Source organism: Galeopterus variegatus, unplaced genomic scaffold, assembly GCF_000696425.1.
Source record: "Galeopterus variegatus unplaced genomic scaffold, G_variegatus-3.0.2 Scaffold3945, whole genome shotgun sequence".
NCBI lineage: Eukaryota > Metazoa > Chordata > Mammalia > Dermoptera > Cynocephalidae > Galeopterus > Galeopterus variegatus.
Genome location: NW_007730056.1, coordinates 50978 through 75585, shown reverse-complemented (window position 1 = coordinate 75585; position 24608 = coordinate 50978). Strand labels below are relative to the sequence as shown.

Below are 24608 nucleotides of genomic sequence, written 5' to 3'. Positions count from 1 at the left end.
TGAGAACAGATTTTAATCGGTAATGGCTATTGCAATTGAAAAGGGTCCAGTGTGAATTGAACTCAGCTTGGATTTGCAAAGAGGTGACTGGGCAGGTTAAAGATAGAATGAGCTCAGTGGAGTCAGGGAAGAGAAAAATAGGAAAAAGTGGGAAGGTGGGGGGTTGTCCACGTGAAACTCATTTAGGTTTGCAAACTGGCATTTATCGGAGTTGGGCTCCTATCCTCCTACTGAGGCTGGGAGACAGGGACCCTGTCCCCAGGTGCTGGCTGAAACAAACAGTAAATTCTTTAGGCAGCCTTGAGCTTTCTCATAGGGCACTTTAAGGGGGGCAGGTGTCATCCGAGGGATGAGGCCTTGAGCCATTAGAAACTATATTATTAGTGTTTGTTCAAGTCCAAAGTTGAAAGTCTACTCAAGAAGCAGGCTCTGAGCCTGGGTAGAATTTGGTCAAAGAGAGAATCTTTGTCACTACTCCTTAAATTTAGGAAATGAACAGATTATTAAAACAAGGTTAAAAAAATAGCCAGGACCCAAATTCATGCTGGAAAAGTGGCCAAATGCCATAGGGGAGGGGCAGGGCTGGGGCATTGAGCTGGAACCAGCACTAATAATATTTGAAGGCACGGGTAGGTTTTGCTGTGGTTTAATATTTTACGAATGGTATTTCCTGTCACATTGCTGAACTAAACACCACACATGTTTGTGACTGAATGTTATGAGCTGCAGAACACATGTGCTAATAATATGGTTCATGCCGCCTGTGGGCACGTCTCCCATGACCTAAGATGATGGTGAGGCTTTTTCATTTTCCTTAAAATTTTGCTCTGTCTTGTTCTTCCTTTTTGTTTCGAACTCGTAGTTTCCCTTTTAAAGGCAACACTTCTGTAGGAATGATATTTTAAACGCTGTCATAGCAAACCTTTAAGAAAATTCTTCACAGATGCATTTTTACACACTGGCCTGTCCCTGACTTTGGCTTTGTTCCCGGGATCTACATCCTGGAATAGCAGTGAGGGTAACTAGATTGCAGACCTCCAACCACACAGAACAAGAGGAGGCTTTGCAAACTGCAGCCCGTCTAGTTACAATGTTGCTCTTGAGGAGTCTGGCACTGCAGGGAGTCTGAGAATTCCTTATTTGGGGAACAGCCAAAGAAACCACACAGATACTGACATTAAGACATTCTTTCTCTAGATTATGCAGCATTGTTATAGAGCAAAAAAGTCACAGGCATAAAGGACTAAATTCAACCCTCTGCAAAGGCGAGGGCGTTCCTGGAGTCCAGATGGGTTCCCTGGGCTTGAGTAGGAACCAGCCAGTGATGGTGACAGTTTGGTTGGGGTCAGCAGGAGGCTACTGGTAGGTGTCGGTGATGTCTTCCTGAGCACTGCTGAATACCTCCTTAGCATCTGTCTTCCCCCAACATCTGGCAGATACAGAGGAGCCAGGCAGTAGGGGCCGTATTGGAGAGTGTTTTTCTCCACAGACACATAGTGAAGTGGTGACAAAGTCTTCAGCTGCAAAGACCTGGAATGCGCTTCACCAACCAAATACATCTGATCTGATTTCGACAATCTGCATGAGAAGGTAGAACTTCATATTTATATTTTATTTTAATGGTTTCAGAAGAAAAGCAATGGAAAACTGCAGAGAAGAGCAGAAGTAGATAGACCCTTGAGAACAGAGGGGAGTGGGGGTGGTGTGGGAGGGAAGGACTTTGCAGGAAGTTACACAAAGTTTGGAGAATTAGACCGTATACCAAGATTGCCACTAGAAAGGGGGTGTGTGTGTGCGCCTGAATATATTATTTAGACAACAATTCTGAGAAGTTGTTCATCACCAAGGGTAAGACTGCCAGTTGATGCAATCAAGAAGGGACAGGAAATAGGGCAGGCTGAGTTATGAAAGCCCTTCTCAGAAATGACCCAAACTGATACTGAACTGTTGTTCTGGAGCAACCCTGGGGAAAACTGTCCCAGAGTTTTCCCTTCCCACAGCCTGATATCCAAGGGACAGATTCGGGTGGTAGGCTTGATGGAGAAATAGGCTCTTCTCAGGTGAAAACAGCATCCTTTCAATTTAGAGATTTCCTGGCTCCAGGAAGTGGTGGCTATTCCCTGGCACTGTTTCCTTAGTGAAGAGTGGGGTGGCAGAAAGTGTTCAGAAATGACAGGACACCTGACACCAGCACGTCATTGGATCTGTCTGGACCTCTGGGGTGGTGGATGGTATTGAGCATGGGCTTTGAGATCAGATAGACCTGGTCACAGTCCAGGCTCTCCTTCTTACTGGCTGGGCAACTTTAGGCAAGTAGCTTAACCTCTCTGAACCTTATTCTCCTCTTCTACAAAACAATAATATTATTACCTCATGAGGTTGTGAATATTAAATGAGGTCATGCACATATAGCCCTTAGCATACCATGAGCACATAGTATTTGATAAATGTTTGTTAGTGTGGTTAACTGAATAGGCTACCTTCAATTTCTTCCTAACCTGAAAATTCAGTAATTCTTTGAACTAGGGAGGGCAGTATAGAGATTTACTTTATGGAAAAGTGAAAAGACCATTTAAAATTATTCAATCAAAAATCTATTGAGCTGTGTATTTGTATCAATGTGTAGGCATTTGTAGGCAATGTGGAAATTTCCCTAATGAATAAGGCATGATCCCTCCTTGAAAAAGCTTCACTCTGACTCTCAAAGAAAATACGAATTTTTCTTATGATGACTTCAAAGTTTTCACCCCCCAATTCTTTTTGGTGAGAACATTTTTCCAAATGAATGCCTCTTACTCATAAGCCTTGTTGCAAATAAATTGCAATATTATTAATAATATTTAAGGTATTGCTATTTGTAAAAGATTTACTTTTTAAAACAATTTATAGTCAATTCATGTAATGATTATAATACTCTTACAAGAATTCCAGTATGATTTCTTAAGTGGAAGAAAGGGTGGAGCGAAGGAATTCTGTGTAAGTGCAGCCATTTTTCATGTCTGCTCTGTGTGGCCCAGTGCCTTTCTGTGCTTGTCCACTATTTAGAATGGTGAAGATAATTATTTTAGGGTTTCTCTGAACAAGGGGAGTGTTAAACTCTAAGGCTTCTGAATACCATCTGTCACACTGTTGAACTGTAAGTTTGAAAACCACTGTTTCCTACACCCTTGTTATTTGCGGTGTAAACAGGCATGGGAGTCTACTTTTCGTTTTTTCTTGAGTTCAATGGATTCTGATGCTGGTTTGAAAACAGGCAGCTGAAAAGAATGTCTGATAGTCTTAAGGAGAAGCAAACACACACCTGAAAATCTTTAACTCCTAGAAATGCGCGTCTAGAAATTTCTACCATAATACATTTTTCTTTTCTATCTGTGCCTCATTCAAAGTCTTGGTGTTCTGCCCTGTCTCTGAATTTTGTCTGGAATTGTCTTCTAGGAGTTTGCAGGATGATCCAGATTGATTGAAAACAGACCTCTGAAATGTTTGGGGCATGCGGGGTGGGATGAAATCCACAGCTGAGGAAAAGCCAGGGAATCAGACTGCAGGAATCTTTGCTTCAGAGGAAGGCAGCTGGGGACTTGGTGCCCAGAGTCCTGGATTCCCAGCTCTGCATTAGGCCTTGGGGAGTGCTGTGGTCTGCTCTGTACTGTCGGGAAATTTAAATGAGTGTTGCCCATGAAAGGGCTCTGTAAATGGTCGGGTGCAGGGTGCTGTGGGAGGCATAGGTACATATCAAGATCCAACCCTACTTGCAGTGCAGGGAGAAACAAAACAGAACTGAAGTTCAACAGATGCTGCTGTTTGAATACTTTTGGATTCCAATGCCTGGAAGCAGAGGGTGGGAGGCATAGGTACATATCAAGATCCAACCCTACTTGCAGTGCAGGGAGAAACAAAACACAACTGAAGTTCAACAGATGCTGCTGTTTGAATACTTTTGGATTCCAATGCCTGGAAGCAGAGGGGGTGAAGTAGCAGATGACTGAAGGAAGATGCATCTAAACTTCTCAGCTTCTGACAGACAAAGGCTGCAGACAGGGTGCAGCCCCCTTTTCCCCATGAGAGGGCTGGGAGGGAAGGCAAGCACTGGATGGAATTGGTCCGCGTTGTTGACTTTGGGCCACAGACTGGTGGGGACTCTGAGACCAGAATAGAAAGATAAGGTCGTATACAGGGAGGGGGCAAAAGAGGTAAGAGAGAAATGGAAATGAGTGTAAAAAAGGATCGATAAAAAAAGGCAGCAAGGGGGATAGAAGAGGGGAGAGAGAGGGGCACAATGGAAAACAAACCTGCCCTTGACCACAGGAGACAGCCTCAGCTGCTCGGTCCAGAACAGCATCAAACTCCTGCCTTTCAAGCAGGGATAAAGGTTTGGGTTCTGACTAGATGCAATACAGAATTCTATTTGGTTGAATTAAACTCACATTACATTTGCTGAGTGCCTCCTATGGAAGAGTCCTGCACGGGGAAGAGGGGTGGGGAGTTAGGGGGTGGGGTAGGAGTGGACTTTGCATAGATTTGGGGTACAAGGTAGGAGATTTTCGTAAGGTGTGCTTTTCAAAAAATCCAGAGCTATTTACAAAGTAATGTGATTTCTTTGTCTGATTTATGGAAATCAGTTTATTTGTTGCAAAATGAACAAAAACTGAAGAAACCAGCCCCCCTCTTCCAAATTTTGAAGCTACCAAGGGAAAACTGATGAGGCAAACATAGATCAGAATGTTTGGCGTAGATCAGAATCAGATTCAGCCTGAAGCTGAATGATGTCTGCTCCTGTCTTCTCTTTTTTCTTTCTTTTTAATAAACCCGACTGAAGTAAATATTTCCATGATCTCTCACCCTATGTGAGGAGCTATTTTGGCTGGATTCCTTCTGAAGAGGGTGGGATGGGAATTAGTCAAGAAATATAGCTGCGGATTTCCTGCCTCTGAGCCTCCTGGTGGTGTCCCTTTGAAACCCTGCTGTTGCTGCTCCAGGGGAAAGTGCTTTATGGCAACTCAGCCCAAGGGCAGTGACAGTGAAATGCCCTTCAGAGAGCCAGCAGCCGGGGCTACGGCTCCACTGTGTGTTTTTGTGCCCTCAGGAATGTGTGGATGCTGCAAATGGCAACACAGGGCCTCTGTGCCCCATAGCCCTCTCTCCCTTCGTGTTGGACTTTTTCCAAACTTGACTGATTACATTGGGTGAACCTTCATTATCCACAAGGGGAGTTAGGAAGGCAGGCTGGGGGGAGAAAAACAGGCCTTTCCCATGGGCAGTATTCCAGCAGGTTCTGCATTTTCACATTAGCAGATCTCATGGAGTTTTACTTTCTGTCACTTTGGACGTTTGGTTAAAAATCCCAGCACTAAGGCCCATATAATTGGTGGTAACACAATTTCTGTTTCTGAAAAAATTTTCAACTGGATGCCACCAGCTAGAGAATTGTTTTAGAGGTGGAAAGACCCCAGAGATTATTCTAGTGTAATCACTGAATGTCTGGAGAGGCTGTGCACACAGCTAGTGAGTGACGAAAAAATTTTCAACTGGATGCCACCAGCTAGAGAATTGTTTTAGAGGTGGAAAGACCCCAGATTATTCTAGTGTAATCACTGAATGTCTGGAGAGGCTGTGCACACAGCTAGTGAGTGACGGAGCAGTGCCCAGTATTGGGATTACCTAACCCCGTGTCAGTGCTGTGGCCCTTACAGCTCATTGCCTCTGGTGTCCTTAGAATACTTTCAGTCATTTACATTGTATCAGATTGAGCTGAAGTGACCTGGGTTCGAATCCTGGTTTTTCCACACCTAGGTATATACTCAAGAGAAATGATCACACAAAAGTTATACACGAATATTCATATCAGCATTATTCATAGTTAAAAAGTAGAAACAAACCAAATCTCCATCAACTAATCCATGATAAATGGATGTACAGAATGTGGTTTATTCACACAATGGAGTATTATCCAGCCATACAAAGGAATGAAGCACTGATACATACTACAACATGGATAAACCTTGAAAACATTATGCTAGGTGAAAGAAAGCAGACATGAAACGCCATATGTTGCATAATTTCATTTACATGAAATGTCCAGGAGAAGTAAATTCATAGAGACAGAAAGTAGATTAGTGGTTGCCAGGGCCTGGGGAAAGGGGAGAGTGCAGAGTGACTGCAAATAGGTACAGGGTTTATTTTGGGGTGATAAGAATGTTCTGAAATTAAATAGTAGTGATGGTTGCACAAGTCTCTTAATATACTAAAAACCACTGAAATATATACTTTTAAAAAATGGTGATTTTTATGGAATGCGTGTGAATTATATCTCAATAAAGCTTTTATCACAAGTCTCTTAATATACTAAAAACCACTGAAATATATACTTTTAAAAAATGGTGATTTTTGTGGAATGCGTGTGAATTATATCTCAATAAAGCTTTTATAAAAAAAAAAAATCCTGGTTCTACCTCTTACCCTCTGGGTGACTTTAGGCAATGAACCTAAACCCAGGTAATTTCGATTATGAAATAGCCAATAGTAATGTATACTTCACAGATTTATTTTGATAAGTGACATCATGATTTTGAAAATTCTGCTAAACTGTAAACCTCACATATTTTTGGGCTGTCAGTACGTTCATTATAAATTGAGTTTTTTATTTTCTCCTATATTTTCCACAGCACTAACAATGTCTGGCGACATAATAATCACTTAAAGACTTATTGACTTAATTCAAAAATAATATTTTTTTTCAGTTGTGGTAAGAAAAAAACCACACATAACAGATCTGCCCCTTTAACACATTTTAAAATGTACACTATAGTAGTACTAACTATATTCACATTGTTATACAGCAGATCTCTAGAACTTTTTCATCTTGCATGAATGAAACTCTATACTACTGAACAGCAACGCCCCATTTCTCCCTCTCCCCAGCCCCTTTTTACTTTCTGCTTTATGAGCTTGACTACTTTACTTACCTTGTATTAGTGGAGTCATGCAGTATTTGTCCTTCTGTGACTGACTTATTTCACTTGGCATAAAGTGTTTAATGGTTATCTATGTTGTAGCATGTCAGAATTTCCTTCCAAAAACTGAATAATATTTCATTGTATGCATATATCACAGTTATTTATCCATTCATCCATCAATGGACATATAGGTGGTTTCCACCTGTTAGCTTTTGTGAATACTGGTGCAATGAACATGGGAGTACAGATACCTCTTCAAGATCCTGTTTTTAGTTCTTTTGGATAAATATCCAGAAATGGGATTGCTGAATCATATGTTAGTTCAAAAAGTTTTTTTAAGTTTTTGAGGAAATTTCATACTGTTTTCTTTAGTGTCTACACTTTTTGACATTCCCAGCAATGGTGCACCAGGGTTCCAATTTCTTGCCAACACTTTATTTTTCTTCCTTCGCTCCCTCCTTCCTTCCTTTTTTAAAATAATGGCCATTCTAACAGATTAAAGTGATATCTTGTTGTGGTTTTGATTTGCATATCCCTGATGATTAGTGATGTTGAGCATGTTTTCATATACCTGTTGTCGATTTGTATATCTTCTTTGGAGAAATGTCTATTCAAGTCCTTTGCTCATTATTTGATTGGGCTGTTTTCTTGCTGTTGAGTGAGTTCCTTATATATTTCAGATATTAACCCCTTATAAGATACGTGGTTTGAAAATATTTTCTCACATTCTGTATGTTGCCCTTTTACTCTGTTGTTAGCTCCCTTTGCTGGGCAGAAGCTTTTTAGCTTGACGTAGTCCCACCTGTCTGTTTTTGCTTTTGTTGCCTACGCCTTGGTGTCATATCCAAGAAATCATTGCCAAGACCAATGTTAGAATGATTTTTCCATATGTTTTCTCCAGGAGTTTTATAGTTTCAGGTCTTATGTTTAGGTCTTTTATACATTTTGAATTGTTTTTGTGTATGGTGTAAGATAAGGGTCCAATTTCATTCGTTTGCATGTGGATATCTTGTTTTCTCAACTCCATTTGTTGAAGACACTATTCTTTCCCCATTGTGTAATCTTGATATCCTTGTCAAAGATCGTTTTACTGTATATTTGATTGTGAATTTATTTCTGGGCTCTACATTCTTTTCCATTGGTCTGTTTGGATGTCTTTATGCCAGTACCATATCGTTTTGATTACCATAGCTTTGTAATACAAGCTCTGAAGTTTTGAAGTCAAGAAGTGTGAGACCTCCAGCTCTATTCTTCTCTCTAAAGATTGTTTTGGTTCTTTGGGGTCCTCTGTAGTTCCATATGAATTTTAGGATTTTTTTCTACTTCTGGAAAAAAATGCCATTGGGATTTTTTTTTTTTTTTTTTTGGCCAAATCATAAAACGATCTCTTTCATCTTAGACTGGCGAATGTATTGAATACAGTAAAAGGAAACAAAAGTTCCGAGTGAGTCTATTTGGTTTTGCAGTTAAAGCCATTCTGCTCTAAGACAAACTTTGGACTAAACCAACAGGTACAGGTGCTACAAAGGGGGGAAAGGAGAAAAAGTTTAACACGTAAACCCTTGATTTGTTATTAGGTGTTGAAAGTGGTAAAACATTAATAATTTAAATGTGAATGAATAATTGCAGTCTGTAAATAGAAAATACAAGGAAGACGATCTATCGCCAAAACAAATTGGAGGAGCGATGCCATATTGCATAATTGGCATTTAATAATTCATTTTTTTATTATTGTTTTTGACTATAATTCCTTAGCATTATTATGTGTAGGTAAGGCACGAAATGCAAATTTCCCACCAGCTGATGCTGTTGATTCATTGCTCCACAGTACCTGGCACAGATCTGAACTCTCTCTTTATTTTCAGGGATGGAAGAAGCGAGTCTGTGCCTTGGAGTGTCCTCAGCGGCTCCGGAAGCTGAACCCCACCTGAGCAGCCCGGTCCTCAACGGCCAGTATGCCATGAGTCAGAAGTTACACCAGATCACCTCCCAGCTCAGTCATGCCTTTCCCGAGCTGCATCCGCGGCCCCGCCGCGCTTCCCAAGCGGCGCACTATCCAGTGCGCCACCGGGCCGGCCCACCATTGGGATTTTGATAGGAATTTCACTGACTCTGTGGATCACTGTGGATAGTATGAACATTTTAACAATATTAAATTTTCCAGTGCATGAACAGGGGATTTCTTTCCAGTTATTGGTGTCTTTCATTTTTTTCAGTGACATTTTATAGTTATGTTTGTTCCTAAGTATTTTATTCTTTTTGAAGCTTTTGTAACAGGATTGTTTTCTTAATTTCATTTTTAGATAATTCATTTTTAGTAGATAGAAATGCTACTGATTTTTGTATGCTAATTTTATATCCTGCAACTTTGCTGAATTTGTTTATTCTAACAGATTTTGTGTGTGTGTTTTAGATAATTCATTTTTAGTAGATAGAAATGCTACTGATTTTTGTATGCTAATTTTATATACTGCAACTTTGCTGAATTTGTTTATTCTAACAGATTTTGTGTGTGTGTGTGTGTGTGTGTGTGTGTGGAATTTTTAGGGCTTTCTACATATAAGATCATATCATCTGTGAACAGAGATAATTTTACTTTTTCCTTTTCAATGTGGATGCCTTTTATTTTCATTTCTTGCCTAATTGCCCTAGCTAGGAATTCCAGTACTATCTTGCATAGAAGTGGAAAGAGTGGGCATCCTTGCCTTGTTCCCGATCCTACAGGAAATCTTTCAGGCTTTCACCATCTAGTATGATGTAGTGGTGGGCTTTTCATATATGGAAATTATATTGAAGTAATCTCCTATTCTTAGCTTGTTGAGTGAATTTTATCCTTTGTTCTGTTAATGTGGTGTTTCACACTGCTTGATTTTTGTAAGTTGAACCATCCTTGCATTCCAGGGATAAATCTCACTTTATCATGGCATAGGGTCCTTTTAATGTGCTGCTGAATTTGATTTGCTAGTATTTTCTTGAGGATTTTTGCATTTATATTGATCAGGGATATTGGCCTGTAGTTTTCTTTTCTCATAGAGTTTTTTTTTCTGGCTTTAGTATCAGGGTGATGCTGTCCTTTTAAAATAAGTTTGGAAGGTCTCCCTCATCTTCGATTTTTTGGAAGGGTTTGAAAAGGATTGACATTAATTCTTTGATGTGTTTGGTAGAATTCAGCTGTGAGTTCTGGGCTTTTCTTTGCTAGGAGATTTTTGATTACTAATTCAATCTCCTTACTAGTTATTGGTCTGTTTAGATTTTCTATTTCTTTATGATTCAGTCTTAGCAGGCTGTATGTTTCTAATAATTTATCTATTTCTTCTAAGTTATCCAATTTTTGGTATATAATTGTTCACAGTAGTTCCTTGTAATGCTTTTTATTTCTGTGGCATCACTTATAATGTTTTTTCTTTGATTTCCAATTTTATTTGAGTCTTATCTCTTTTTTTCTTAACCTAGCTAAAGGTCTGTCATTTAAAAAATTTTTTTCAAAGACCCGACCCTCAGTTTTATTAATTTTTTTCCTAATGTTTTTCCATTCTCTATTTATTTCTGCTCTAGTCTTTATTATTGCTTTCCTTCTGTTAACTTTGGACTTAGTACTTTTTCTAGTTCCTTGAGGTATAAAGTTAGGTTGTTTCTTTGAGGTCTTCTTTTTTAATGTAGGCATCTATGGCTATAAACGGCCCTCTTACTATTGCATTTGCTGCATTCTGTACACTTTGGTATGCCTTGTTTTCTTTTGTCACAATGTATTTTCTAATTTCCTTTTTGATTTATGTTTTGATCTTTGGTTGTTCAAGAGCATATTATTTAATCATATTTGTGAACTTTCCAGCTGTCCTTCAGTATTGATTCCTAGTTTTATTCCATTGTGGTTGGGAAAGATACTTGTATAATTTCAATCTTCTTATATTTGTTAAGACTTGTTAGTGACCTAACATGTGATCTATTCTGGAGAATGTTCTGTGTGAGCTTGAGAAACTGTGAATTCTCATGTTGGGCCGAATGTTTTGTATATGTCTGGTAGGTCCATTTGGTCTATAGTGTTGTTCAAGTCCTTCATTTCTTTATTGATCTTCTGTCTGGATGTTCTATCTATTGTTAAAAGTGGAAGGGATGACTGGTTAGCTCACTTGGGAGAGCATGGTGCTGGTAACACCAAAGTCAAGGGTTTGGATCCCCTTACCCGCCAGCTACCAAATAACAACAACAAAACACAGAGGAAAAAGTAGGGTATTGAAATACTATTTTTGTGTGGCTGTCTTTTTCTCCTTTCAATTCTGTCAATATTCTATCTATTGTTAAAAGTGGAAGGGATGACTGGTTAGCTCACTTGGGAGAGCATGGTGCTAGTAACACCAAAGTCAAGGGTTTGGATCCCCTTACCCGCCAGCTACCAAATAACAACAACAAAACACAGAGGAAGAAGTAGGGTATTGAAATACTATTTTTGTGTGGCTGTCTATTTCTCCTTTCAATTCTGTCAATGTTCGCTTCATATGTTTGGGTGCTCTGATGTTGTGTTCATATATATTTATGATTGTTATATCTTCCTGGTGAATTGATCCTTTTATTATTATGTAACATAATTCTTTGTCTCTTCCGACAGTTTCTGACGTAAATTTTATTTTGTTTGACATAAGGATGGCCACCCCTTCTGTACTTTGGTTTCCATTTGAATGGAATATCTTTTTCCATCCTTTCACTTTCAGCCTATATGCGCCCTTAAATCTCAAGTGAGCCTCTTATTGATAGCATATAATTGGATCTTGTTTTTTATGCTTGCAGCCATCAAAAGTGATACAATTTTTAATCATTTCTTTGAACTCAGTTAATCTGTAAATCTGGATACTATTACATCTGAGTATTCCTCAGAACTGAAGACCTCTAGTGGCCTGTTTCCCCCTGCTTCATTTTATATTTCTATTTTCTCTTTCTCCTTTAACAGAGACAACGTATCTGAGTCCGTGACAGGACCACAATCTGATCCCAAAGATGTGCTCCACCAACCCAGGCAATTGGGTCACCTTTGATGATGACCCCGCTATTCAATCTTCTCAAAAGTCAAAGAATTTCCCTCTGGAGAATCAAGGTGTCTGTAGACCAAATGGACTTAAGCTGAACCTTCCTGGCCTCAAGGAATTTCCCAGTGGGTCTTCCTCTACCAGCAGCACCCCTCTCTCTTCTCCCATTGTAGACTTCTACTTCAGTCCAGGACCTCCAACTAATTCTCCTCTTTCTACACCTACCAAAGACTTCCCAGGTATTCTTGGCATCCCCAAAGCAGGGACTCATGTGCTTTATCCTATCCCAGAATCTTCTTCCAACAGCCCACTCACAACACCAGGGGCAGGTTCCTCTTTATTGCCTACTAAACCAACCTGTTTATCCCATGATTTCTTACCCAGTGACCACTCATGTACACATCCAGCTCCCAAAGTAAGTCTTCCAGATGAAATTAGCCCTCTCCAGGCTGAAAGCCTAGGGTTCCAAAGTGATGCTCCTCAATTTCAGTATTTTCGGGAGGACTGTGCTTTTTCAAGTCCATTTTGGAAAGATGAAGACAGTGCTTCCCCATTCACCTTTGACCCCTCAGGAGGCAGAAAGACTTTGTCAGCGAGGGAAAAGGAGATGCCTATTGATCAAAAAAGCCTAAATAAATGTTCACTCAACTATATTTGTGAGAAGCTTGAAAATCTTCAGTCAGCTGAGAACCAAGACTCACTTGGAAATTTGTCTATGCAATGTCCATATGCTGAAGACACGGTCTCTTCCTTTGTCCCCCATGTGCTCTTCAGGAGTCAGCCAAAAGCTGGATGGTCTTTCATGCTGCGAATTCCTGAGAAGAAGAACATGATGTCTTCCCGGCAATGGGGGCCAATTTTTCTGAAAGTTTTACCTGGAGGAGTTTTGCAAATGTATTATGAGAAGGGGTTAGAGAAACCATTTAAAGAGTTACAGCTTGATCCACATTGCAGGCTTTCTGAACCCAAAGTTGAGAACTTTAGTGTGGCAGGAAAAATCCATACTGTGAAGATTGAGCATGTGTCTTATACAGAAAAAAGAAAATACCATTCTAAGACAGAAGTAGTTCATGAACCAGACATAGAACAGATGCTGAAGTTGGGGTCCACAGAATACCATGACTTCCTTGACTTTCTGACTATCGTAGAAGGGGAGCTGATGAAGCTGCCAGCTGTTTCAAAACCAAAAAAGAACTACGAAGAGCAAGAAATTTCCTTGGAAATTATGGACAACTTTTGGGGTAAAGTCACAAAAGATGAAGGAAAATTGGTTGAAAGTGCTGTGATAACTCAAATCTATTGCCTTTGCTTTGTGAATGGAAACATGGAATGCTTTTTAACTTTGAATGACCTTGAGTTGCAGAAGCAAGATGAATGCTATTTCAAAAAAGATACAGAAAAGAAGGGAATTGATATTCTTGACTACCATTTTCATAAGTGCGTGAAAGTTCAAGAATTTGAGCAATCGAGAATCATTAAGTTCATACCTCTGGATGCCTGCCGGTTTGAGCTGATGCGTTTCAAGACTTTGTATCACGGGGACGCTCTTCCCTTTTCTGTGAAGTCTGTAGTGGTTGTCCAGGGGGCGTATGTGGAACTTCAGGCGTTCGTCAACATGGCCCCATTGGCTCAGAGACCATCCCACGCCAGTTCCTTGAGGTCCTGTGACAATATAATGATACACTTTCCTGTCCCATCGCAGTGGATTAAGGCCGTCTGGACCATGAACCTCCAGAGGCAGAAGTCCCTGAAGGCCAAAATGAACCGCCGGGCATGTCTGGGGAGTTTACATGAACCTGAATCTGAACCTGTCGTTCAGGTTACTGTGGGGTCAGCAAAATATGAGAGTGCCTACCGGGCCGTGGTGTGGAAGATAGACCGGCTTCCTGATAAAAACTCAAGTAAATATTCAGCACCCCAAGTTGATTTTCATGGGAAATAGCTTAAATGTCTTCACCCTCCTCCTTAGGTTGAAACCAGACAGAGACTTGTCAGCTGAGGCCACACTTACATACATGGGTGGGAGATGGAACATTTTCTTCTTGTGCCTATTTCTACCAGAGAAGTTAAACTTTTTAGATTTTTTTTGATATCATAAGAAGTACCATCCTAGGCTAGGAATTTGTTGTGGATGGTGGTACTGAGGGAAAATTTATAGATATCCATGGTTGGGCTTCCTGACATCAGCCCATTGCCCTCAAATATTAAAAATGTTTCTGACATAGCTTAGATTTCCTAATTAACCTTTAAAGATCTGCCATCCACGAGTGTACCTGATCTGTTTTGTATTCTCAGCCACTTCCTCCTTAGGTTTTGCTCCCTGCTCTTTGAAATAAGATTGCCTTTCATTTTTACCCACATTGATTTCTTCGGCTGAATTTACCCATCTCACTGGTTGTTTTAGAACTGGGCAGACACGACCTAAACACTAAAAATTTAGTTAATTTTTAAAAAGTTTACAAAGAAAACAATTAATCTAGAAGTTCAGAACTTTGAAAAGACAGTCATAGCATCATATTTATTTTAGAATAGTAAGTTAGGAGTGGGCATAATATAATAAAGCAAAAAACCTCAAATATTGGAAGTAGGGATGTTCTCTGTTTTAGTTGAGTTTTTTTCTAGCAGAACACTGGGCTATGGAGGTAAATTGGGAACAGGTTTGGGGGATTTGAGTTGATTGATTGATTGATCAATTCATTCATTCATTCATTCAACCCAACCTTTACTGAGCACTTACTGTGTACCAAGTGCCCCATCAAGTTCTGGAGATAAAGATGAGTAAGATCTGATCCCTTTTTCTAAATAGCTCACAGCTGCTCTGGTCCTTCACGGAAATTTAAACCTATCTTAGGCCCCTTCAGGCTATGGATTTCAAAAGAAGCATTTTTATTTGGGGTGGCCCTGTAGCGGTGTTTCTCAAACCTGACCCTATGTCAGAATATCCTGAAAGCTTTTAAATAATCTTGATGCTCAGGCTCCACTTCATGCCAATTAAATCAGAGTCTCTGGGGGAGGGGCCCAGGTACCAGTTTGTTTTAAGATCTCCCCAGGTGAACCTAACGTGTGGCTAGGGTGAGAAATAGTGCTGTACAGGCTTTGCAATGTTCTAGAGCAGAAAGAGCAAGTCCCAGCTTGATGATGGACTTGAGGGTCAGTTTGAACTGCACCCTGGAGGCTGTGGGACCACCTTGTCCATGATTTGCACTTTGCTGGCTTAATGTCTGTCAACTGATTGGAGCTTGAGCTATGGACAGGATCCAGCAGGTGAGAGACAGGCTGAGGAGCACCAGGCCCCTGTGCAGGAGGGAAGTCCCTGTGCTGTAGTCTTGCCTGACACCCCACACTCTACTTCATTAATGCCAAGTTCCACCCCACGGTGTTCTCATGATTCACATTAGTAATGCTCTGTTCCTAAGAAACAGCAAGGACTGCTCAGACTCAGGGCATGGTATAGCGTGGTCACGTGGATGGCCTCTAAGGGCGCCTTCTGGCCAATGCCAGTGATATGGGGAGTTCATTATCTTCCGTGATATAATACACAGAGATGCTGTTTCCTGCCTTCATTTGTAACTTGGCTGGAGAAGAAAATGAAACCATTCTCAGGTATTTTCACACCAGGAAAGCAAGTTTTGAGGTTTTGAGGTTTTGAGTACAAAGTTCCAAATGACCTATTCTAAAAGTTATATTTGTGCTACTTTTAGTCTAGAGGGGTTAAACAAAATCAGAATGTTGGCTTTTATTTTGCTAAACAAATAGGGAAAGGAATGAGGGCAGGAAGTCAGGTAGGCTGGAATGCCTACTGGAACCTTTTGAGTCCAGAGGCCTCCCAGAGTCATCCCCCAAGGTCTGGGTGATAACCTGACTCCTGTCATTTTCCATTGGTCCAAGAAATGGTCATTGGGACTGGAACAAAAGGTCAAACATAGTTTTTGTGAGCTTTGAAACAATAGTTGTGCCTCTGAGAGAGGAGCTTCAAGGGCTCAGCCTGCTGGGACAGGATGACAGGCTCCCTTTGGGAGCCCATTCCTGCTGCTGTGCTTGGAGCAGTTGCTCCAGGAGGCCCCGAAGGATCTAAGCCCTCAGCTAACCTGGCCGGGGCAACCACACTTATTTTTCAAACTGAGAATCCATACCAATCACCTTTTCTAATTTTGAAAGTGGATCAACACATAAAGCTTCTTGTGAAAACGATCTTGTTAGTAACACTGCATTTTCCCAGAGTGAATGGTTAACTCAATCAACAAGAATTCATTAAGAGGACGGCTCACTCATTCATTCCACAAACATCCACTAAATTTCCTCTAGGTACAGGCTCTGCCGAGTGCTTGGGAGATACAGACACAGACACGGTCTCTGCTGTCCAGAAACTTAACAGTCTAGTCAGTGAGACAGACCCAGAAGCGACTGTCCGAATGCACTATGGGAAAGTGCTCCTTTCCAGGCTCGTATGAACATGTACAATAGGGATCTCTGAGAAAGGAGTGATGAGCTGCCTGGGTACTGGAGAAGGCTTTGCCAAGGAGAGGATACATAAGCTTAGAGTGGAAGACTCACTAGGATTCTATCAGGGATGGAAACAGCAGAACCAAGGCACCTGTGTGGGGGACCTTACCTAAGTTTTGGGGCTGAGGGAGTAGTCAGGGTCTCTGGCTTTGGTGGACAGGTGGGTGATGGTGCCATTAGCTGAGTTAGCCTTGGATCCTCTTACCATTTGTCCTTTTAGAATCTGTTTCCCAGCCCTGGCTGCATGTTAATATCATTAGAGCTTTAAAAACATACCCATATTTAGGCACCATCCCCTCCCCATCAGACTCGGGGAGTAAGGCCCAGGTTGGTGTGTGAGAGGCTCTCCCATGCAGCCAGGGCTGAGGACTACTGACCCAGTCTCTCTCCTGTGCAATCTGGTATGGTCCCTGCACAGAGGTCATTCCTCCCTGCTCTGTGTGTCTTTGTGTCTTCTAGAGCTTTATTGTTGCCCTCCCAGAACAATGGCAAGCAGAGACATTCCCAGAGAGGCTGGTCACACTTGATCTTGGCCTTCAGGGATTCTTTTGGAAGACTGTCACAGCACCAGGCCCACACAGAACAATGTTTTACAAGTATTTCAGTAGTCAATTACACAGTGATAAGTCACTGAACAAACCCTTTGGGATCAAAGCAGCTTTGTTCAGATCAGGTCTGTGCACAAAGAGGAGGCACCGGGAAAAAGCAGTGGGGCTGTGTCAGACAGCGTCCCGAGGGCAGGGCACAGCTCTGAGCGAGGCTGGGGGCAGGACACGTCCTGTCCGGAGGCTTCTCCATTATGGCTGGGGAGGGTAATATGGAGAGTGAGATGGTGTCCGGGCAGGCTGCAGCCTAATTTGCCCCTTGAGAAGAAGCATAGAAAGAGTAAAGTTGGGGCAGAGAGAAAATCTTTGTCCTAAGGCAGTGCTTCTCAACTTTTTGTGTGCATAGGAATCACCTTGTTAAAATGTGGATTCTCGTTCAGCAGATGGGACCTGGGATACTGTGTTTCTAACAAGTGCTGACGAGATGCCAAGGATACTGGCCAAGGACCACACTTAGAGTAGCAGGGTCCTAGAATGCACTTCTGTTTTTCTACGTGATCTTTGGATCAGTTGTGTGTTTAGAGAACAGAGGATTTTAAAAACAGCTCTTTAACATGTTATCTTTTTCAAGCTAGTTTCTGAAAAATCTGCACTATTAGAAGAAACTATTTCAAAAATGGAAACTGAAAGAGAATATTCTACTATGCACTAATTATAAAACTTTTTTTTGGCCTTTCTTCCCAGGAATTTGTGAGATCAGGATTGATCTTTCCTATTGGTGAAATCATTTGCCTGTGATTTCAGGAGAGGTGGGAAGGGCTGCTGGTCCCTTAATGTCTCTTCTACCAGCTTGTTAATGCTTAATATTCCTTTAACAGTGGCCAAGTCTTTCATTTTATAACAAAGATTGACCTGGGGCAGTAGCTCATAGACTTCATTCATACTAAAGTGTGAATGAGAACAGAGGAGCTTAGGCTTTGTTGGGGGACGGTTGAGAGAAAGAAAGAGAGAGTGAGGACAGACGGGGAGCTGGTTAGCTAAATCACGTGTAAATGGTGGCATAGCGTTAGAAAGGGCAATGCGAGTAGTGGAAGGTCAATTAACAAATCTATCTCTAACTTCCAATTTTTCTCTTTCTTTGCTCTGTCTTCAGCACATTGGTTTCTCTCTCCCACTCCACTTGTGTCATCCTCCTACCATCCATTCTCATCAACCCTCAACAATTCAGTTTCTGATATGAAATATTTTGGTTCGGGAGGGACTGGATATCTATTAGACCTAAGATGATTTTGTGATTTGCATTCCTGGTCTTAAGAAAAGGAGCTGCGAGAATAACAATTGCCAAAGCCTTAGAGTGCCCCCTGGTGGTCAGCACTGAGCTAATATGATTTTCCTCTGTCTTTTGTTCATTTATTTGTGAATTCAACAAATACCCGTTAAGCCCAAAATATGCCAGATGTTGTGCTAGGGACAGACGTGATATCTGTTCTCATGGAGGCCAATATCTAAAGAAGGAATGTGATACTAAACATTGTCGAGTGTTTAGAGTTTTCTGAAGTCCAGAAAAATATGCCAGAAAACCTGAAGAGAAAAATGCTCTCTTCTATATTTCACTTTTTTTTTTTTTTCTTTCTTTTTTAGAAAAGCAGGTAGAAATACTTTGTTTCTAACATCTTTGGAACTAGGTCTTCAACTTGGGTTTAATTTTTTTTCCTTTAATTTTTATTGAAAAACTTCCAGAAACATTTTTTTCCCTATAAAATGTGAATATAAAATTAGATTGTCTCCAGTATTATTTCCAACGCTAAACGTGTAGAATTCACAGTTCCATTATTAGTAAAATTATAATAATTAAATATTGGATTTAGAATAGCGCTTTGCAAAGTAGTAATAGGTGTCTAGCACGTCTATAGTACTATAGTATACTACTGTCCCAGTGCCAGTTCCATTATTAGTAAAATTATAATAATTAAATATTGGATTTAGAATAGCGCTTTGCAAAATAGTAATAGGTGTCTAGCACGTCTATAGTACTATAGTATACTACTGTCCCAGTGTTCTATGTGTGGCAACTGGTTAATCCTCATAACAACCTTTTTAAGGTTCAGATTATCATCATTACCCTCATTTTCAGATGGAGAAAATGAAGCTCAGAGAGAAAACTAGCTTGCCTAGGATCACACAGCTATTAAGTAGCAGAGCTGGGATTGGACTCTGAGCAATCTGGGTCCAGTGTGAACTACTCTGCCCTAACAGGATTGACAAGGGCCTGAATGAAGTGTAAATGAATTTACTGTGTCCTTGCTGCACACAGAAGACGAGATCTCTCTGGATCTCTCTGGATATGTGTGCGTGAGAGTAAAGTTATCACTTGCCTGCAGTGATCTGGGAAGTAAGAGCACCTCGGAGGCCACCGTTGTCCTATCCCAGGTGTAGGTGGTGAAGATAGCTAATGAGCATCTGTTGGTTAATTGATCGATGACTTCTCAAGGGCTTTTACAGCCTTAGAATTCAATTAGTTTCTCTACAAGAAACAGGTTGTAAGGAATGAAAGGTAATTTATCTTTTAAGACTTAAGTGAAATCCTTTAAACTCTTGTTTTTGTGCCTAAAGCTATATTCTGATAGAAATGTTCTTTCTCGAGCTATGTCAGTGGTACAGTAATTGAATCTGGCTTTTGAAATTACTGTTATTTCATACATTTATTTAAGTAAAGAGAGTCACATTGGGTATGTACTTAGTGTGAACAATTCAACAGAATCACAGGTTATTTGTAAAGTTACTACAGTGAATTATTTTTTTAATTTTTAAAAATGTATTTTAATTGATACATTGTAATTGTTCTTATTTATGTGGTACAATCTGATGTTTTGATACATACATATGTTGTATAATAATCCAGTCAGGGTAGTTAGTGTATCTATCACCTCATGCATTTATCTTTTCTTTGTGGCAAGAACATTCGGAAGCCTCTCTAGCTATTATGTAATATACAAAACTTAACTGTTAACCAAATATTTTTTATTCTATTATAACACAGACACACACATTACATAATCCCTCCTAAAATCTTTGACTATATCCCATATCCCTGAGTCCGGTACAGAGCCTGGCCTGGTATGATGTATAAGTGACAAATTGAATTGAGTGAAAACAAATATTAGATTGAAATATTGAAGACCAGTATGCCCATCTCTATACATACATCTGTTGCAGTCAAAGCTTTTCAGAAGGATGAGTGAGAATTAATTACAGTAGTGAAACAATTTGTTCTACTGAAAAAAGAATTTTTTCAGCCTGGAATGTTTTCTGAAATGTAATAAAATTTCATTGAGTTTAACTTTTAAAAATCAGAATCTTTAATAATATGACCTAATTTGGGCTGAAGTTTACTTTTGCATTATCTATAAATAGAGTGGTAAGAAAATGAATAAATTAAGAAGTATAAGTGCTTATTCAATCTGTTTAAGAGAAAGAGATTCCTACAGGTTCTTAGGACATTGTAACCAAACAATTATGTTTAATATAAACATTACTCCTATGTTTTAATTAAAGAAAACTTACTAGTAATTCTAATTGAAAACATTTTTAGGAGTTAACCTGTGCATATATAGAGTAATAAAGTTATACTTCTCTTAAAGCTAGTACTTAAAAAATGCAGATGGATTCCCCCTAATTAGTACAATATTGTGGATTTTGACGGTATGTTGTTTAAATGAAATTCACAATGCCATAGTGCTAATGGAATTGCTTATTAAAGAGAGATAAGTGCCTTTTATGTTCAAGAGTAATGTTCACTGGCCATTGAAATACTTTGACCATTTGATTTTTTTCCCCTCAAGGTCCTGATCAGCCCCATTGTTTATCATACAAGCTAGAACTTGGATCAGACCAAGAAGTTCCCTCCGATTGGTATCCATTTGCTACTGTTCAGTTTTCGATGCTTGACACCTGTGCCTCAAGGACAGAGGTCAGGTCTCTAGGGGTGGAGAGTGATGTCCAGCCACAGAAACATGTTCATCAGCGAGCTTGCTACAACATCCAGGTACATCTCAAGGCCCCGAGGTTCAAGTTGGGGCTTCCAGAGCTGTGACCTGATTTAGCTTTAAATATTTGCTTTGCCCTCTTAAGTGAGGGTGGGGTGGGTGGGTGTGATGACATTTGAACTAGAGGAGAACTCAGGCATGGAAACATGATGGTTAGTATCACACTTAGTTCTTCCCCTCCATTGTAGTGAATGTGGGGAACACTTAATAATTCAGCTCTCAATGATAAACAGGATATTAAAAAGTTTATATTTTAGAAGTATATTTATAATAGAAATTGTACTGTTAGAATAGCATTTCCTGAAGTGTGTTCTCTGGAACATGTGTCCCATATAATGATCCAAGAAAAAAATAAGTTGAGGAATGCCATACACTAAATTAATATTAAATGAAGGCTCTGAGAAGTCCTGCAATAAAGAAATCTGTTAAACTTACTTAACTCAGTTTTTTCTAACTTATTGACTTTGGAATCTTGTTTGTGTGGGTGTGTGTATGTAACACATCTCTCAGTATCTTGTGGAATAGTATTCTGTAGAGCACCCTTTGAGAAATGCTGAGTTACTCTATTATGATAGTTTTGAATGTTAACCATCAGCTCTTGTGCATTCTCAGGCCAGATGAATTAAAGAGTGACATACATTTACATCTGTTTCTAAACTTGTTTTTCCTTCTTATCTTCAAGATTAATAGATATATATATAACTTCTGCTGTATATTTCCCATAGTATCTTGAAATAGTGATATATGTTGCTGGTTTTGTTTAAACATTTTTTAAATTAGAAAATATTTCAAAAATCACAGAAATTAAATAGCACATAACAAACAGGAGTTTATATGTTTTCGTTTTGTCTTACACGTGAGCAACATCTTTTATTTTCTAGTAGCATTTAAAAAATCTACATGTTGCTTGAATCTCAGCTATGGTTAAAGCCATTCTGATTTTCTACTTATTTATTCCTATTAAAAATAGTGTGATTTTATTAAACATCGTTAACAGCAGCTGGTGATCCTATAATATAGTAACGTAAGTTCAGGATCTTTCTTTATTTTGGACCATCTGTTTAAAAGTCTATATGTTTGGGTCCAGTGATTTTTTTTCTATTGATGAAATTAATGATGGGTAGATGCTGTCCTGTGCAGCCCCTTCAGCACTGAAGGAATTGTTCCCCAGTAGCTGGAAATTGTCCTGGCCAAAGAGAGTTGCCTTATCTGAGGTTATGTCCCCTTTTGGGGTCCACCTGTGTCCAATGACAGGTAGATGGGGTGGGGAATGATGTCTTAACTTGGGCTAACTCTGCAGGACCTTCCCAGCTTCGTTCTGCCGTGGGTGCTGACCCCAACAGCACACAAAGCTCTGTCTCAGAGTCTGCTTCTTGGGGAACCTGACCTATAACACTAGGTATATAAGTGTTATGTGTGACCAAGATATGAGGCAAATGCACATGAGACTTCATTTATACCTATTTTCCTGTTCACAGGATGTGCCAGTTTCATAAGGTTTTAGTGGACAGCTCAAAATTATATGACAAAGTGTCTTTAGCTTCAATAGCATTTACTAGTTGATCTGCACTTGGTGGCAATTTCATTATGTTATCTTCCATTTAATAAGTATCTATTCAGCAGTTTCAAAGTGCCAGACACTGCTCTAGATGTGACACCAGTGAACAAGAGAGATAAGGTCCCTGTCCTCATGGAGCTTACTTTCTAGTATGTGTGTGTGGGGGGACAAAAAATAATTGGTAAACAAATAATGTAATTTCAACTAGTGACAGATTCTAAGGAGAGAATAAAATCACACAACAAGATAGGGGGTGATGGAGGGCTTCTTTTTCTAGGGTGGTCAGGGAGGGCCTCCATGAGGAGGTGACATTTGAGCTGAGACAATAAAAGTAAAGAGCAGACAGATGGTCCAGCCCAGCTGGTTTACTAGTTTGTAAACTAGTTCATTTTAGTTAGAGAGATAATTTTGGGTGCATTTTAAATTTCAGGTGGGCGAATGCTGGATATATGGTACGTGGGGGGGGATAATTGATCACATGTCTAGCCAGATCTGTAAATGTCTTATCAATATATATGTATTATGTGTACCTTTTATGAAAACTATGTTTGATTTAGAAGAGAAGGGAGTGTCAGTCCTCTTCAAGATCCAGCAAAAAGGAGAGCAGAGTACCTTTTTTCAGAGCTCGAGTGGGAGCGTGGAGGGGTGGTGTCTGTGTCCAGAGGGAGATACAGTCCTTGCTTCATGTATAAAATAGGACTGAAGAGGTGTCAGTGCTGTGTTGCATTTGTTAATGCTGCCCATGTTTTGCTTTTGCATAACAGGTTGAAATAGAAAAGAAGTGGATTAAAATCGATGGAGAAGACCCAGATAAAGCCGGTGACTGTGTAACTCAGTAGAAGCAGCAAGAGAAAATGACAACGACCCACTTGTCCAATATGTAATTCACAGAAACCACACAATGTTCTGTTACTGCATAGTGGAAGTGACTTCGGAACAGTGGGCTTAGGACAGGTCCAATGGCTGTGTTTAGAGAAGTTTAGACCTAAAACCAAACAATCTGTATTTCATGCTTTTGATATGTTTTTACCCTAAGGGGTTTGATCTAAAATGTGTCTATAATTTGTGTGATGTTTTGCTTTCTATTGAAACTCAGCAGCAGTGTCATTTGATGTGTGACCCGGCAGCCAGTTTGGCTAAAGGGTTTCTGATTTTTGATTACTCATTGGCTGATTGTTCTGCACTCTGAATTATCTAGGTGCTGTATTTATTACACATGTCTCTTGCTGTGTTAGAGCCTGTACCAGAGGGTAAGGCAATCAAAGGAGACGTGAACTAAAACACTTACTTTTTGCTCTTGCTCACCTCTCAGATGTGGCTATGTATAGAATGATGTTGAAACCACAGGCTAACGTGGAGATTTGGCAGTATCTGTAGTTTTGAGTTATCTTCTTGTCCTCTTACCCCATCAGTAAGTAATCATTGGCTGTATTTGGTACCTGTCTATCCCCCACTGTATTATCATTTTCAAAATGTGTTCGTATTCTGGTGATATGCATATTTTAGTACAAGTCACTAGGACATATTGCCTTTTGCTTGGTGGGATTCCTTTCAAAATGAAATCCTAGTACTGTATTGGACACTAGTTAAAATATTTTATGTACATTAAAGATGAATTTCTAGAGTTCATGAATATTGTTTTCCAAAAGTACAGACTCTAGGAATGTATTTTGATAACGTAATATTTGTAATTAACACAAACCTCTCTTCAGTAGATGTCTAAGTCATATTATGACTATTTTATGCTAGTTCTGCTTAATTTAGTGTATATGTCTTTAAAAGATAAGCAACTGAAAGACACTAAATTATTTTATTTAGATTTCTAAAAGGTGACATTTCTACTCTTCAAAGTCAGGGAAATGATTATAATAGTTTGGTTTCTAGTGAAAAACCAATGGCATTAGCAGTTTAGTTCTGTTTATAGTTTCCTTTTAGTATTTACAGTTAAAGTTCAGAATTTTCTACTCTTCAAAGTCAGGGAA

At 39.7% G+C, this 24608-nt stretch overlaps 1 protein-coding gene across 1 annotated transcript; it reads left to right on the top strand.

The window, feature by feature from the left end:
- Positions 1 to 1514: 1514 nt before the first annotated feature.
- STON1 (stonin 1) lies at positions 1515 to 24324 on the top strand. The gene is made up of 4 exons (XM_008586339.1): positions 1515 to 1590; positions 11899 to 13875; positions 20865 to 21067; positions 23391 to 24324. The coding sequence occupies exons 2-4, from the start codon at positions 11946 to 11948 to the stop codon at positions 23463 to 23465; spliced, it is 2208 nt and encodes a 735-aa protein (XP_008584561.1). The 5' UTR covers positions 1515 to 1590; positions 11899 to 11945; the 3' UTR covers positions 23466 to 24324.
- Positions 24325 to 24608: the final 284 nt, after the last annotated feature.